At 36.0% G+C, this 17,723-nt stretch overlaps 1 protein-coding gene across 1 annotated transcript in view; it reads left to right on the forward strand.

Annotated features, from left to right (window-relative positions):
- GABRA1 (gamma-aminobutyric acid type A receptor subunit alpha1) overlaps nucleotides 1–15,855 on the forward strand; it is a 40,334-nt gene extending 24,479 nt beyond the window's left edge. Inside the window, exons 7-10 of the mRNA XM_086621322.1 lie at nucleotides 3,204–3,347; nucleotides 8,860–9,012; nucleotides 12,000–12,202; nucleotides 15,547–15,855. Of these exons, the coding sequence (XP_086477448.1) occupies nucleotides 3,204–3,347; nucleotides 8,860–9,012; nucleotides 12,000–12,202; nucleotides 15,547–15,855 (809 nt within the window). The remainder of the gene's footprint in view (nucleotides 1–3,203; nucleotides 3,348–8,859; nucleotides 9,013–11,999; nucleotides 12,203–15,546) is intronic.
- The last annotated feature ends 1,868 nt before the right edge of the window (nucleotides 15,856–17,723 follow it).

Below are 17,723 nucleotides of genomic sequence, written 5' to 3' on the forward strand. Positions count from 1 at the left end.
GTGCGTCATCGAGCCACAGCCTAAGCACCAGACACTCCCTACTCTGAACAAAACTTCCCACTTTTTTCCACATTGAGTTCTTTCTGGCCCACCGTGTCCCAGATTAGTGTACTCTTGGGTCACAAAGTGCATGGTTTTCCAGATTACTAAGGATTTTGCCTCCATTAAATGATTAAGAAATGCAGAAATTATTGAATGAAAAAGGACAGATAATATTGATTTGAGTACGACTCCAAGAACCACACCGCAAGGTAAAAATGAGATAGCAAAAAACCCAGGCAAGTGTATCTGTATGTCTTCTACATCTAAATTTGTTTCCTTTTTATCCTGAAATAAAACCCACTTTATTATCATAAGATACATATTTTTTGTAAATGAACAAAAAGAAAAAAAAAATCAGTGATATTTCCGACTGAAAGACCATTTCTTACACTAAAGTCAGAAGCGGTAACTGGGATTCTAAGCACAGAGCGCAGGCATGGTCTGTCATGCTTTACAGGCTATTTTAGTTTATCTTTTTTTGGTTGGAACATTAACTGGCTATCATGCCAGCTGTACTGAACAGGAGCTAGAAAAACCAGTAACTCTAAATGCTGAGAAGGGCCATGAGACAAAATTAAGGAGTTTTTAGGGCAACTTTGCATTCCCCTACTAAATTCAGGTAATCTAATCTGGGATTCTCATGGGGAAAACTTCCTTTTGTAACATGGTTTTACTGCAAACACTACACAGGGAATTCGCTGTCCAGAACATGATCGTAAAGCTGGACCTCTCCCCTCCTCATCAGATTATATGTCAAAATTATCAGATTATAGAATATTTGTCTCTATACTTAGTTATTGATATAAACAGAAACACCTCCCATGGGACAAACGGCTGGACCCAAGTGAGAAATAAAAACAGGACTCACCATTGTACATAGAAAAAGAACAGTTCTTATATTTAATTGCCACTTTTTCAGTGAGGATCATATTTAAATACATTTGGGACATTTCTGTCAAACAACTAAAGCAATTCATTATTAATCACCTTAATGGACTGAAAAAATGTACTGAAAAAGACACTTCATTGTCATGAAAGCCATGCTTTAAGTGCAGACAACAATATTACACTTAGTAGCTCCCCAAGGTAGTGTTTGCCCAGCTCTGTTTGTTTTGAAATAAATTGGATAAGAGTTTTCCCATGTCCTCCACTGTTACTCATCTCACTTGTTGGAGCTGGATTCAGAAAAGCCACATATTGAAGGAGTTGCAGGTCTCCTATCGTCTCTGCCTCTACTGTAGAGTCTGATAAATGTTTGACCCAGCTCCAAGGCTAAAATGATTTGCCAAAATAGCAGCTTAAGCTAGAGGTTATTCCAATGTAAATTCAATGTGACAAATGCTAAAGAGATTTTGGAACAACAAAAAGCCATATGTTGGCACAACAGTATCAGAAAGGCAGATGTTCTCCTCAACTCTTCCCACAAAAATCTGATTGTTAGTTTAAAACTAAGGCCACTCTGGGAAGCAGCAGTGAGAGGAGCAAAAGGCTGTGTCACTACTTGTGCAATATCTGATTTGGAAGCTGTGGATGGACGCTGAACAGGGCACGGAACAGTTACAGGGCAGGGCAAGCTAATTTCCAGCACTGATGAGTGTGTGCCCTCTAACCCAATCCAGTGGTTCTCAGTAGCTCAAGAAATCAGTCCTCTCTCTTCCAAACTACTCTCACTTTCCTGAGCAAGTGAAATGCTTGAAAATTAACACTGTTGCCACTCTTTAAGTGACTAGATTAGCAAGCCAATTCTTGTACTTACTGTGGCCATTATTTTTAAGGTCAGAATTATTAAGATGTAGATTTGCATTTACCATTGATTCAAAAAAACTATATCTATGTTACAGTGCTTGGGGAGTATGAAATCTGAGGGTAAAAGCACGCTTCCGCTTCAGTAATGCAGGGTCAAATGCCATGCAATTAACTTCCAGTGCACTCCATCCAACACCACCTCTTCAATTACTAACTGTTATCTCTTACATTGATAAGATAAAATTACTGACTCACAAATGAAGTCAAGTGAATCAGATTCCTCCTTTTCCTTTCCTGCTTGCCAGTCCTGAAAAAAGGGAAAATCTCATCCTGTAGGTAGGAGCCTTGTGTCATTTCAGATGCCCTACGATGTCCCATCTGGCTTACGGCTGCCTTTCAGGAGTGCAAGTTTTATGTAGATTCTGATCACACATTCAGTCCCATACATGTCTTAGATAATTTCAAGTGTGAAGAATGACACTAGATGCTTCTATGTAGACAACTAACTCCCACCCTAACTGCTCAGAGGGAGAGCTGTCAGACTATGCAAAACGACAGAAGAAATTTACATCAGGACCAAGATTAAAAATATTTATATATAGAGTGATTCCTGAAATAACATAAATAACATGTTAATAACTGCACAAATCACCTGGATGACATAGGTAGAATGCTACTGAATTATCTATGTAACACACCAGACTACTCGGGTTTGGAGAGCCCACACCGTTTTTCTTTTGCTTTGTTCAAGACTCAAACGTGATCTTGAGCACGAGCATTTCCCAGAGATAACCAAAGCAAAAAAAATAGACGGTGATTTAAACTCACTTGAGCCTAGGCAGCCTCTGAAACGTCTGCTATGTCCGTTATACACCAGTTATACACTGTTATACACAGTGCGAGGAGGGGATAACCAAACGGAGAGCTCTAGCCAGGCTGCTGATGAGAAAACCACTGAAGTCACTTTGAAAAGGATTTATTTTCTTACAGTGGCCTAGAAGACACGACACTAGGACAGAACGAAAAGATGGGTTCATCTTTCTTGGTAGTAGTTAAAATTCAGAAAAGAGTTGGAGTCCTCGCTTGCCCATGAAATTCCACATCTCACTCTTGCTTCTGGTTACTCAGATTTTATACAGGTAGGAATGATGGAAGGGAGAGAAAGATTGTTATGCCACTGCAGACCAACCTTAATCCAACCCTACAGCAGATATTTAGCTAATCATCATGTGGATAGACCTATAAAATCAGTCATGTTTCCCATAGATAAAAAGTTCCAGTAAGCTAGCTGTGGATTTCTACAGATAATTAAAGAGAATTGAATATCCAAATTACCACTCAAAACTTTGTTCTGATAAAGTCATATGGCAGTAGAAGGTGCAAAGCTGAAATGCAATGTATTTCTTTTAAATTAGATGCTTATACCCGAGCAGAGGTTGTGTACGAGTGGACACGGGAACCAGCAAGGTCAGTGGTTGTGGCGGAAGACGGCTCTCGATTGAACCAGTATGATCTGCTCGGACAAACTGTGGACTCTGGAATTGTTCAGTCCAGCACAGGTCTGTGAAAAAGGTTTCTTTGGGAAGGGTCATATCTAACCGCCAAAACATAATTTAGAGCAGGAGACAAAAATACAAAGACCAAAGAGTAAGAGAGGTAAATTGCAATATATGAGCTTCAGATTAGGAAAACATGACTCTGAAAAGATAACATATCCTGGAATTATTTTCCTGCTTCAACTGGTGGTTAAAATATTTGAACAATTAAAAAGCTTCCTATAGTGACAGATCTAGCCAGAAAAAACAGTAATCTACATTACAAAGAAACTCTTCTCGTATCCTTATTGTATTATCTGCTTATTAGATAAGCTTAAAAAAAATAGTAAAACAACAAGAATTCTCAAAGATCATATTCCTGGAGGCAGTGAAGTAAGTTGCTAAAAGCATACAGTTTCTCAAGGAGGTATTTAGAGAGTGAAGGAAAAAAAAAAAAGAGTCAAACTAAAACTAATCTGGAACATCCAAACAGGATTTAGGTATCTTAGTGCTAGCACTACCTTTAACTCAAAAACTATTAATGAGATACAGAAATAGAGCCAATATTTATAGTATTATATACCTGTAACCTTGAAGCTGGCTAAAAACGTTTGCTTTTTCACTTTGCAGCGTTTGTTTCAAGATGTAAACTTTTTAATTTTTTTTTTTTTTTCAATAATTTGGAAGGGGCATGAAGACCTAAATATGGTAATAAACCGAGCTTTGGGCATGAACAAGAGCTCGAAGTATTGACTAGATTGACTGTTCAATGGACCAAAAGAAACACTGCATTAGAAGTAGTTCTATTGCTTTAAATGCACTCCATGTTGTGACTGAACTTACATCTGCATAAATCAAACTTTCTAATGTGCCACTCAAAGTCAATGAACGTTTAAGGAAAAGTGAGACAATTTAAGGTGAACCCTAATTTGCGTCTGAATTTTTTATTTAGCTTGCCAAAACATATTCATATGCTCAATTAAGCCAGCAAAATTTCTCACAGACCAATATTCAGGTTACTGCTTGGAAGCTTCTATTCAGTCGATGTAATCATAAAAGTAAGTGGGATGGCAGTAATAAGGACTTTGCACAAGAGCAATATCAACACAACGGCTCCTGTAGATTCACTGCTTCCATTATTGAGCACAGACGCATGCGTCAGACAAGTAAACAAACGGGGAGAACCCTTGGCCTGGCCACAGCTAGAAATTTGCCATTGACTTTTGTGGAGCCAGTAATTCACCCCAGTTGCCCTTTGCTGAAAAATCAACAGGATTTGTGAGGAACTGCAAGGATCTTGAGCTCTTTGCTCCTTCTATTCTGAAATTACTCAGAGGCCCAGGCAACCTGTGCGCCTGCTCTTCTGTGCTCATCGCCAATTCTCTGCCTGCTGGATGCATTATAAGGGCAGCAGGATAATCAGAAGAGACTCATGAGCTTGAGAACATATCTAAATCAAATAGATGATACCAGATATAGTTCAGAGTAATTAGACAGTAATGCGAGAAGCACCCCATAAATTGATGAGAAAGGCAGATAACAAATTTTTAAACAGACCTGAAGGTAAACATAAGAAGTGTAAAAATTCTTCATACATTTCCATGAAGAAACAAAAATATATTTGTTTTATCCATGATATTTCATAAGTTTGAATTCTGTCTCCTTTTTCTACCTGAAAAATCTCTTTACTATGCCTATCTATAAAATTAAATATAGCATAATTAATATTTCCTGAAATAGAGATGCTATTGTCTCATTGCAGAAAAACATTACAAAGAACTAAACAAAGCACAGTTATGAAAACTAAAAATAAGCCCATTAAAGAATCTTTTTAGTACAAAACTTGCAATCCTTTTTAGTTACTACATGATATAAGAATATGCAGTGGCGGAAGAAACACATTTATTGCTTGCAAATTCAATGTCTCAAGGAAAAATTCTTACTGATTTACTTTGGAAAGAAAAATGCTTCACCTTCTCCAAAATTATGGTGGGGATCAGAAAGGGTTAATAATCACTTTTCTTCCCATTTAGGTAGGTGGGCAGCTAGTCTCAACAGAATCCTCCAGCACAGCTTTGTCCTCTGATCATCTGTATTTTAAGATATGCCATATGTAATGACAATTATGAAATCCCTCCCTACTTTCAGACTTGTGGATGATGACAATCTTCACTTCAGAGTTCTCAGCACCTTTATTAGGCTAGAAAATGAAGCTGTCATGCAGCTGATTCTGTGGATCATTAGGGGAATCCGCAAGATCCTGGGCAATTTTAAGATGATATTTATAGTTGTCCAGACATGAATTTCCCATGATGAATCCATAAAATTCCTTTTTCCCCTTTAAATTTTTCCTTTGCTCAATCTAGAATGAGATAACTACAAACACTGGGTTTAAGACAAGAGAATCTTGAAAGACTAAATCTATTTATAGCACAGTTATTGATCTATGCTGGCAATGGAATGTGCAGGTACTACAGGCTTAAAAACAGTATTCAGTAAATGAAATAATAATTGTTGCTGCGGTTTTGCTTAAGCAGAGTCATCCATTTTTCACTTGTATGTAAAATTCCTGTCACTCTCCAACCACTGACTCACACTGACTCAGAGTTCAAAGTGATCTTTTTTGTAAGCCCCTTAACAGATGCTTAAAGGGGTCATGCAAGTTTCTATTTACATAGAATTATTTTGCCACCTTGAAAACATTGCTTTGCACTGAGAATCATCAGGATTTATACTCACAATGGTATATATTTTTCTGTTGTTCTGTAAATCTGTTGAGACGATGCTGTTCTTGAGTTCTATTTGGTTACATGGCATAAGTAGTAAATGAGAAATACTTTGTTTTAAATTAATGGCAAGGAAAGCCTTCTTATCTCTAAGTGACAGAAAAAGTATTATTATAGCTAAAATTCAGCCCCCACCTCAAACTTTATTTCTGATGCGAGGCACATTAATTTTAGGTGCTCACCTAATAAATTGGGTTTATTACAAATAGTTTAGAGAACACTAAGACACAGGTTTGATGTAACTTTACTGAATTATCAACTATTTTCTTCTAAGGACACAGGTTAGTTTACACCTGAGCATTTGACTCAGTGGTTGTGATTTACTGTAAAATTAAGGGCTGGTTAAAAACTGCAGCTATAGAAACGTTGAGCACAGGCACAAACTCTTCCAGAGCACTGGAAGTATTCAAATGTGGGCAATCGTTCGAAACATTACATTAATATAGATGAAGGAGTTGTGTGACCACTTTTAAATGCTTCATATTGTGTAATATGTATAAAATAATTTAAACCTCATAGAATAAATAAGATGAAAACCAAATTTATCTGCTCAACATAGTTATTTGCAGAAGACTTCAGGAATTCCAAGAAGGCTAAAAAGAAATAACTTACTTTTTAATTTCTTTGGATGAGAGAATTACGAGATAAGAGAATGTAAGATGTGCAAGTTACAACTTGTGCTACAACTTGTGCAAGCCTAGCGATCAGACACTATGATTACAGGAAATATTTTGCTCAAGAGCTATTTGAAATTTTAGCTTGTAGGGTATATTATGGCTGAATTACAAACCTCTGAAAACAGAATTACAGAGGAATTGCTGGGAAGTTAGATAGCGGTCGGCAGCTGTCACGAATGTGGCTACGCTTTTCCACTGAAGAAAGCCATAAAATGTGGGAAGCTAAAAATTCAGTAAATAACTGGAATACTTCTATGTCCTGCCGTTATTTAAATAAATCTTATCAAAGATCTACTATCTTCTAATAAACAACTGCAGTCCCCTGGTGCTTTGGAGACTTAAAAACAGTTTTTCCTTCTAACTGAAGCGTAGGCATTATCCTAGGCCTATGCTTTACCCGATTCACTCCTCATGGCGTTACCTTTAGCTGACTTCTAGCTCAGAGCTGCTGCAATGCTTAACAGATGAGAGTAATCCCTGTCTTTTTAATTGCCTTTATGCTTTGAATCTTGTTCTCATTTTCCAGAGGTTAAAAATACTTTGATAATTTAAGCAGCTAAATAAAGCTTCAGAGTACAGTGGTGTGTTCACTCTGTATTCTTAGCTTGCCATCCACAATCACTGAATTAATTCTAACATACCGTTGTGAGCATTCTATATCTGATTGCATTAAAATAGCTTCCCACGTCATATTTTAGTAGATAAAATTAAATTAGCCACTCTTCTAGCCAAGGCTGACACCCTTCATAAGATCACAATCTCTGGTACAGAGGAAAAGAAGGTTGTTTGAGTGAAAGTTAAAGAAAGGTGGCCAAAATTCAAGTAATAGTGCCCAGTATACTACTACTGCCAGTCCAATTTTTGAAAGAAATTTTTCCTTAGATATCCTTTGCTTTACCTCTGAATTTATAATTGATTTTCTTTTCCCCCTTTGCAATTGTCTTTTATATTGAAACATACCAGAAGTATTGTCATATCTTATTCATAAGCTTTCCTCAGGGTTATGCGTTGAGCAAGATTGTTCAGCTGAATGTTCTTCTAGAGTCTGAATCAAAGAAAAGAGCATTTGACATGCTCAGTGCATAAGCAGTCAACGTCTAGACATAGTTTTTCAACCCAATTCAAGATTTTCCTGTATGAAAGCAACTTTCTCTTTCCAACTGCATACATTTTAAAATAGAATAACAGTAATTTCATATGTCATCTCTAATCTAGATAGAGGTTTCCATTCAGTTAAATCTCCACCTGTTTCTTTCCTAAGGCAATGTTTATTGCATAATTATAAGATCCAATCTACACACAAAAAAAGTCACAACAATAGATTTTCCTATCTTTTGAGAACATACTGTTTTTCAAAATCCGTTTTCAATGATGTAAATAATGATCTGAAAATGAGGTATTATTTGCTGTGCTCTGGCAGGAAAAGTTTAGAGTTATATACTTAAAGAGTTATATATTTAAGACTCCTTTCAATTGCAATTAGAATATTTTTGTATCATTCAAAAAGTTAGTGCCAATGAAAATATTCTTTGTTATTCTTGCATTGTCCATTTACTTCAGGAGAGAATCACTTACTAAAGTACTGAAGTAGCAAAACAGGGACACTTAATCTTCGGAGTACACAAAGCACTGACAGTGGTAATGCAGACACAATCACATCAACAATAATATCTTAAGCCTGGCCTGATTGAAACACTTTTGAGTGCCTGTCTTGATTTAGTCTTTATGTGATGTTTACATGTGTATATTACATTGGTTTTCTATCTTCTAATGGAATAAAACCTTTCATGAAAGACCTAAAGAGCCACCAGTTAATGCAGACTTTCATTCACTACTCAGCAGAGGTGAAAAGATGTAAATTTAATTAGCCTTTCCCAGAACTATCCAGTTTTGTACTATTAGTGAAACTTTAGAACCTGCTTTATTTCATTTTTTTCTTCAGAGCTGACCCAATTTTATCTGAGGACTTCTTTTTTACAATAGGGGTGAATATAATGAAAAAAGAATTCCTATAAACCCCTCTAATCTGTACACTTATAAAAGATTTAATGTTCCTGTTTTTCTTGGTTTTAGGGGAGTATGTTGTTATGACTACACATTTTCACTTGAAGAGGAAGATTGGTTACTTTGTCATCCAGACTTACCTGCCATGCATCATGACAGTGATACTGTCACAGGTGTCCTTCTGGCTTAACAGAGAATCTGTTCCAGCAAGAACTGTATTTGGTAAGCAAGACCTATAAACCACTTGGCAACCACAAGCCAAATAGGTTTAAGAAATTTTATGGTAAAACTAGTTATGTGTAACAGCTTATTGGGGAACAGCATGAGCCTGGACATAGTGCAGAACACAATAGTTAACCCATTTCATCGCAAAGATGTAGCCGAAGCTGATTTCAGGTCCAAAGCTTTTAAACTGATTGTAAAAAGAGACCTGAAAATATCTTAAGCAATCTATTACAGTTTGACTTTAGAAAAACAAGAAGTATATTAATAAAACACTTCTGACAATGGCAATGACATTCATAGTGGAGATTGTTAAAAATGCTTTATCAAACCTTTGTACTGGAGCTTTACAGCCTTCCAGTACTTTAAGGGGGCCTACAGGAAAGCTGGAGAGGGACTTTTTACAAGGGCATGTACTGATAGGAAAAGGGGCAATGTCTTTAAACTGAAAGAGGGGAGATTTAGATTAGATCTAAGGAAGAAATTTTTCACTCTGAGGGTAGTGAGGCACTGGAACAGGTTGCCCAGAGAAGGTGTAGATGCCTCATACCTGGAAGTGTTCAAGGCCAGGCTGGATGAGGCTTTGGGCAACCTGGTGTAGCAGAGGGTTTCCCTGCCCATGGCAGGGGGCTGGAACTGGATGATCTTTGAGGTCCCTTCCAATCCTAACCATTCTATGATTCTAATGGGTATTGGTCATTTGACATCATTAGGCCCTTTGAAAATTCTTGTCTTAAAAATCTCTTGCAGGGTGCTGCTAAAGGTGTTCTGTTGAAATCAGTGACAATTTATTGTGCTTAGCGGTGAACAGATGCACTCAACAAATGCAGTAGGAAGGCAATGTAAAGGACGCTAAGCTTATACAGTTGGTCCCTAGTGTTTTAGCTGTTGCTTGCAAATGCTTATCTTAAAATTAGAAACAAACAACTAGCATATTCTTTGGAGATATTAATCCAAGTCAAGTATATAACTAGAAAACAAAGAAAAGGTGATGTAACAAATCTTCAGATAAGGAAGACAGAACCTGAGATTTCTGCTACGTGACCTAGTTTTTTTTGTGATGTTCAGATGGGACACCTGAACACCTCTTTAGCAGAAGGAGGTGGAAGAACACACAGGCAAATTGGCTTTTACACTAGTTTCCCTGCCTCAGGGCACGGCTGGGGCACGATGCCATTGCCCTCCTGCTTTGCCGAAGGGAATTTACCCATTTACACTGGACATAACAAAGTCACAAGGCTTGTTGAGAAACACAAACTCTGAAACTCTTGGTGAACAAGACCTATTTTTATCGACCTTTTCTGGCACTCTTCACAGCTGTGCTTTAGTTTCCCAATGCCCCTGGAAATGGACCACGACTTGCATAGCCTTAGACCTCATGAAACAAGTAGAGGCTTTCTGTTGATATATAGATGTGTGTTTCGAGAAGAATGTTATAGACCACAGTATGATTAAATTTAATTTATATAATATTGTTTAGATTAACATCTAAAATTGGTTCTTAATTTTTATCATCAGCTTCACTGAGAATTAACCTGGGACTTTTATGGGCCTCTGTAGTCAAAGCTATTGAAATTGTAACTATTTTATCTCTTTTTGCACATGCTGTTTAAAAAGAAATGTCAGATTATCAGTTTGAAATGCTATACTTCATTGTCCCTAGATGAAGAACAAAATTTCCTAGTCTCACAATGAATAATATATAATAATACTGCACGATGTTCAAGCACAACGTTACCTTCACAGGCTCAAGAACCCACGCATTTCTGAAAGTTTTCTGTTTAGAAGACAGTTATTTAGTAAACAGTCTTGTGTTTACTCCATCATTATGTATCAAGATAGCTTTTTCACTTCTTAATGCCAGTGAAACAATGTTTTGGAAGATTTTGCATGCATGTATATACATACGGAAGCACAACTTACATCTTTTAGTCCACTTAATACCACAGATAATAAAAATTATAAATCCTGTTTTGCTACTATGTAAGAGAAACATAAGATCACTAGTAATGAGTCAAAGACAAGATTAGGTTGTCTCTCAGGGAAAAGAAATTGCTTCCTCATTAGGCACTAATAATTCAAGCTCTTTATACCAGCAAATAAATACATTGCTCATTATTTGGCTTATTTTAGACCACAGCACATTTTCACTAACACAGCGCAGCGAAGATGAACTCGCAAGACACGTTCAATACATGACATTGCAGTTGTCAAGGTTACTTGTGGACATGTGATTTGATGTAAATGTCTAGCCTGAATTCGTAGATTTTTTTTTTTTCCCGAGCAGCTGCAAGCAGAGTGAGTTCAGTACAGTCCCGCGTGCTTGCTATGGCCAGGAAAAGGTTCATCAGCAGTGAGAAACTCTGATATCAGAAACACACATTATCTTGTCATTGTTCTGACTATAGTCTTTGCTATTTTCAGGGCATCAGTGAATAAAGGGACAGAAATCATAGAAACCTGTAAAACCACCAATTCAAATAAATGTAGTATCACATAAAGCTTAGTGCATTTGAGTATACATTTGAAGGAGCATATAGTAAACAAGCTGAATGAAAACAGCAAGTTTTTTAATTTTCCATCTAAATATCTTAGAACTTTGCAAGAAAGAACTAAATAAGTTAAATTGATACAACTGTAGGACAATTGGCAGAGCATGAATAAGAAACAGCAACAATGATTCTCCAAATACCAGCAAACGAAGTAGTATCCAGTCCACAACTCAAAATATTATTTCTGTTCCAACTTCAAAAATATTATTCTACTACAACAATGTCAAAGAATAAAGGTATAAAAGATGTTTTGAAGACTCTGCAACTTCCACAGAACTGGAAATCTGATACCCTCAGTTAGCAACTGAACTCAAGTGAGGAAGTTTCTAAGAATTAGGAGTGAAGACAAGGCTTTCCCATCTATTTTAACAGTTGACAACTGAAGCACAAAATAGAGCCTCCGATCTAAAGACACTAAAACCGTTTGCTTTGCAGGAGTGACAACTGTCCTGACAATGACTACTCTGAGCATCAGTGCAAGAAATTCACTCCCCAAGGTGGCCTATGCCACTGCAATGGATTGGTTTATAGCAGTGTGTTATGCCTTTGTGTTTTCTGCACTCATTGAATTTGCAACAGTGAATTACTTCACAAAGAGAGGCTACGCATGGGATGGCAAAAGCGTTGTTCCTGAAAAGGTAACACCACCTAATGTCTGTCTGTCCCAACAGGTCATACTGTGTCATGCTTGGTCACTCTATGTTTTTTTTTTTTTAGCTCATTAGAAATTATTTTTATTTGGAATAGTAAGTAATTATTCCAAAAGAGTTTCCTCATGTGTCCACATCAAGCATCTATACACATAAACAATCATTACTTAGACATTGAGCACCTAAGTACTACTTCTGACATATTGGATTATATTTCATTCTATTAATAATTTAAAATTTTACTGAGATTTTGGCTTGTGCAACTGAATAGAAAGAAGATAAATGTGTATTCTTTTTAAGGGAAGGCAATTAATTTTCTAGTGTTTTAGCAAGAGAAAATGTGGATGCCTCAGTATAAAGATAGAAAAAAAATCTTGTGGCTACTTTGACAGTTTCCAAAGAACATTGCCCCCCAACATGAACTTCAGGAGGACTGCTCTGTGATCATGACCAAATAAATCACTGTGAGACTTTCCTTTGTTTCCGCTCCTGTCGTTTCCCTATTTTTTAAAAACAGAAATATTATTTTTGCCTCTTTGTCTACAGGATACATTGAACTGTTTTGAGGCGAGCATTGATAACTGTGTTGGGAGTGTGCAATCCTGATCTGTACCTCCCTGAACCACACTGACTCCCTTTGGTCTGGGTCAGACTCGGTCTGTAAATCACAATGCATTACGAGATTATTGAGGGCATTTAGGGGATGAAAGAGAAAGTTTCTCATTTCTTAGAGTTATTGTGTCAGCTGCTTCTGTGAGGAAGCTCATTTGGTTGGGTTTTTTTTTTTTTTTGAGAGCGATCTTGAAAGAGTTTTAACTTGACTAATTGGTTCTTATGAACATTCATAGACTAGAGATTCAGCAGAATAAATATCTGGAGGAGCAGATGTTACTCTCTGGTATGCGAATATATGTGTTTAATTCAGGAGTGTATGCCTATATATAATTTATTTGTTTTTCTTCACAACTGCTGGTGAATATTGAGTTTTCAGTTATTGATGATACTTTCATTGAAAATAATTTGATTCTTTGTTGTGCTCCTATCTTCATGATATCTATTGTAAAAAATGGGCTATATCAATAGAACAAAATCCTTAAATGTTAAATATTGCCTTATTAATATAACCTACCTTGTAACATAGTTACTATAATCAGCCATTTCATTTGTTTCAAAGAAAATTACATTTTCAGAAAAAAAAAAACCCCAAACAACCCACCAATGTAAACACAATATTCAAATACTGTTTAAAACATTGGAAGATTTATGGCTTTGCGTTCCTCAACAGGTAAGGGTCTTTCTATGTCATTTGATATAAGTCAGGAAAAACATACTGGTACGTGGAAGAGCGTATTCTCTGCAGACTCAAGGAAAGGCAAGCAAGGAAAAAACTAACGGTGAACAAAGCATCGCAGCTCAACGAAATTTAGAGCTCTAATTAGCTGCCCTATTACTTTCTCATAAAGCTGAATTTGACATGAAATATTAAGACCCTGACTGATGTCGGGACTTTCTGTGGATCAGATTCCTCATGATATTTAAATGTATAGAAACTCTCCTCTGAGACTTCTGTGAAGCAATTCTTTGCCTGCTGGATTTATTGCTGCTTACTAGAGTATCTGGCTGAGAAAGAAACAGGACTGGCTTCATGCTCAGCAAGCATGTTAGCAGCCTTCCTGCTCAGAAGGGAAAGAACAGATAGACAACTAAAAAACCATAAAATAAAATACTCTGACATTGCTTTTTTTCTTGAGTATTTTTTTTCAACCTATTTGTTCCTCCTATTCAGCAGGAAAAAGTCCAAGACAATTTGAAGCTTTTTCTTAGCCTCAAGCTAAGCTGAATATTATTGTCATGAAATAAAGAGCATCTACATCAGCGTCATTACTTGAGTCCTTTTTCTTACTGAGTAGCAGAAATTTAACATTTCAGCCTTCATTTCCTCCCTGCATGGGGCTCCAAGTCATGCCTTGACAAGCGTCTCCCCACTTGCCCTGACGCTTTTGCAGCTTCCCTTCACATTCTCAAGTGTCCTGCAGGAGCTTATCTTCTCCCTGAAACATTCAGCTCTTGTTCAAGAACCTTCTACCAAAGCCCCATGCTGGGTGGCTTATATAGCTATTAATCTATAGCTGATCTGTCTTAAAAAATGCTGTGACTACTTTAAAAAATACTGCCAAGGGACAGCTGCTTCTTGACAACAGAGAATTACATTTGCTGTCTTGTGAGATGACATAATAGATCACATTCTGCTGATATTTTCTCTTTAGCTGCATTTTTTTTTCTTTTTTTTTTTCCCTCCTTCTAAGAGGATAAAACAGATAACATTCACCTATTCTTTTCGTGGTAAATACCAAATACTGCCTAAAGATTTTTCTACACCTCTTGGGATTTTTTTGTTATCTGTTTTTCTCTCATAATCAGAGGAACTTCGAGCAAAGCAATGCTTTCTTTACACCTTCTTAACAACCCACTACATCTCTGCTATGTTTATCCTTGTGCAGTGGCTGGTGGAAGCGTTTGGACTGTCTGCAACAGGGAAAGTTAAATTCCAACTGGTAACCCCAGATACCAAAAATTAAAATTTTTCCTACAAGCAGATCTCAGAAGTAGAATACTAGAAAACATAAGGATCCAGGGGAAAAATCTAGATATTCTTTCTGATCAGTAAGTTCTTCTCCACTAAAAGATTTTCACTACATTCTTGATTTAGCAATACAGGTGGGTGGATGCAAAAATCATACAGCTATTTAAGTCTCCATGTGGAACGGCATTTCAGCCATCATTGTAGCATTTGAACAAGAACATTAATTTTCTATTCCATAATGCACACATGCTTCGTGTGTAAACCGTTAGTGAATAGAATACTGGTAGCTTTGCATTTTATTAATTAATCCACTGTTAGTGGATGGCCACATGATATTTTTATTAAGAAATTAAATGTCTTTAGAAATTAAATGTCTTTTAAAGTTTTTGTCCTGCTCAAGAAGCACAGCTGATTAAACGAGTATTGAATTATGACTGTTTTGCCACTGTTGATTACCATTAAAGGTAATTTTGTAGATCAGTGAGCCTAGCTATCAGTACAAGTTCTCGTTATAATTTGTCCATCATCTAATTTGGTTTAACTAATACAAGAAACACAGAAGGATGATTTTGTCTTTGTCTTCATCTAAATATTTCGCATGAGTCATATATCCAGACACTAATTTCTTTCTTACAGCTTATTACAATTTGTGGTATAAATTCAATTAATCGCAAAATTTTATAGTGCTTTTTCATAGTCTTATCTGTTGAGAAGATAGCGAGAATAAAACATTTTCTTCTTTCTTCAGCCAAAGAAAGTGAAGGATCCTCTCATTAAGAAAAATAACACGTACACAGCTGCAGCTACGAGCTACACCCCTAATATTGCAAGGGACCCTGGGCTGGCAACCATTGCTAAAAGTGCAACGATTGAGCCCAAAGAAGTTAAACCAGAAACAAAACCTGCAGAACCCAAGAAAACTTTTAACAGCGTCAGTAAAATTGATCGACTATCAAGAATAGCCTTCCCGTTGCTTTTTGGAATCTTTAACTTAGTCTATTGGGCTACCTATTTAAACCGGGAGCCCCAGTTAAAAGCTCCAACTCCGCATCAATAACCTCATTATCCGTATAGTTCTGTTCTGTCTTTTGCTCTGGGAATTGCTTCTCGCTTTCACATACAGTAATTCCCATTTGCTTCATTGCCTCTGTCTTAAAGAAAATAAAGGTTTCTTTATTTAACAAAAGGTAAAACATATCTTTATATTTAAAAGTCTGTGTGTGAGAGAGAACAATATCAGCTATACACTTTGGAAAAGTGATTCTGAGAATAGAAAAGAAAGTCAGAGTAATGAAAAGAAAAAAAAAAGAAATCATTTGTACATAGCTTAGTACTGAATGCCCCCAAAAGGTATTATATATGTATGTGAAAGATATTTTTATTCAAAGGATTGTGGGGAGTGGGAAAACATTCTTTATGACATTCCTGATGCACATACTATACCGTACCGTTTTTTCAATCACTGTGTATAATCTTTTCAAGGATGTAAAGCTTTCCATTTGCTGAATCCCATAAGATATGTTATTTTCCTAATCCCTTTTCTATATTCCAAACCACCTGACTTATAGTATTAAATGGTCTTCAAAGAAAAAGGAAATCTACTCACTCTGGGTAGTTTGTCACTGTATAACGTGTAAGATCTAATGGTAACAAATGCTTTAATCTGCTGTCTTACTGCAGTCTTGTTCTAAGCATTAAGTTGTCACTAGACTAGATTTAAAACCAGTTGCACAATCAAGTGCAGATCCCAAGTTCCCTCTATCACCTGTGTAATCCAAACAACTCCTGGATGCTTTTACAGATAGCTTTTACTCATCACTATGTTTTAGAGAGTTAAAAAAACCAAACCAACAATTTTTGCAAGCTCTAGATATGTTGAATGTATTCTTTTATAAAATGATACATTAAAAAGAAGCTTTAGACTGAGATTTATGGATAGAAGAAAGACAAAATATAATATTTAAATAATGTATGTAAATATGCAGCATGAGATTGTACATTTTTTTACTTTTTTAAAGTTGTGTTCTTAAAACATTGTGTAGGTTTCACCTCTTAGCTCTTAATATGTTGTTAAAGACTCAATAAAACATATTTAGAGCCTGAATAAATAAAAAAAAAAATAAACAGTGATACTGGAAAGCCTAAAAAATAAATACGCAGAAAGTGCTTGGAATTAATTCCATTTATAAAGTGGTGAAGTGTACAGTAGCTTGCAATTTGACAACGTCATCCAATGTATACTATTAGATTAATGACTGGTCTGCCTAGGTCATGCATAAATACTAAAGTATGGGATTATATTTGGTAGGTAAAAATGGTGAAATATTTGTTAAGACAGAAGTTCATCTGTATATTACTGCTATATTTGCTGATACATAACTGTTACAATAAGTGATGTAATATATGTAGCATTAAATACAAAAAAGTCATACATAAAAGAATGTACAGGAAAATAGATTTTATTGAGTAAACTTACTACATTTCATTTTTACTGTAGCAATATATTTGTAGGAACAATATGTAAGGGCTTTAAATACATGATGTCCATTTTGCAGGTATTGTGCTCCCTTTAAAAAAAAATTCTAGTCAGTATCATTACTGCTGATTCTTAGAAATAAAATTTCAGATAAAGATTTTTCAAACAGATGGGAAGAATGGTGGATTTTTGCAAGCATCAATTAAAAATATGTAATATATGGCATTCAAAGAATTTTAAAACAATTCTACATGAGCCTTCAGAGAAACGGCTACTGAGAGTCAAATTTCATAGGCAGTGTTTTCTAATGTCCTTCTCAATCAATCAAAAAGTTGACATTCTCTATCTACAAGAGGAAATAGTTAATGTTTTATTTAGAGAAGATTTATTTTTTTTAAATAATGCTTCATTGTCTAACATTTAGTCCTGTCTAAACTTGATAAGTTATC

The sequence above is a fragment of the Tauraco erythrolophus genome, chromosome 16, assembly GCF_009769465.1.
Source record: "Tauraco erythrolophus isolate bTauEry1 chromosome 16, bTauEry1.pri, whole genome shotgun sequence".
Lineage (NCBI taxonomy): Eukaryota > Metazoa > Chordata > Aves > Musophagiformes > Musophagidae > Tauraco > Tauraco erythrolophus.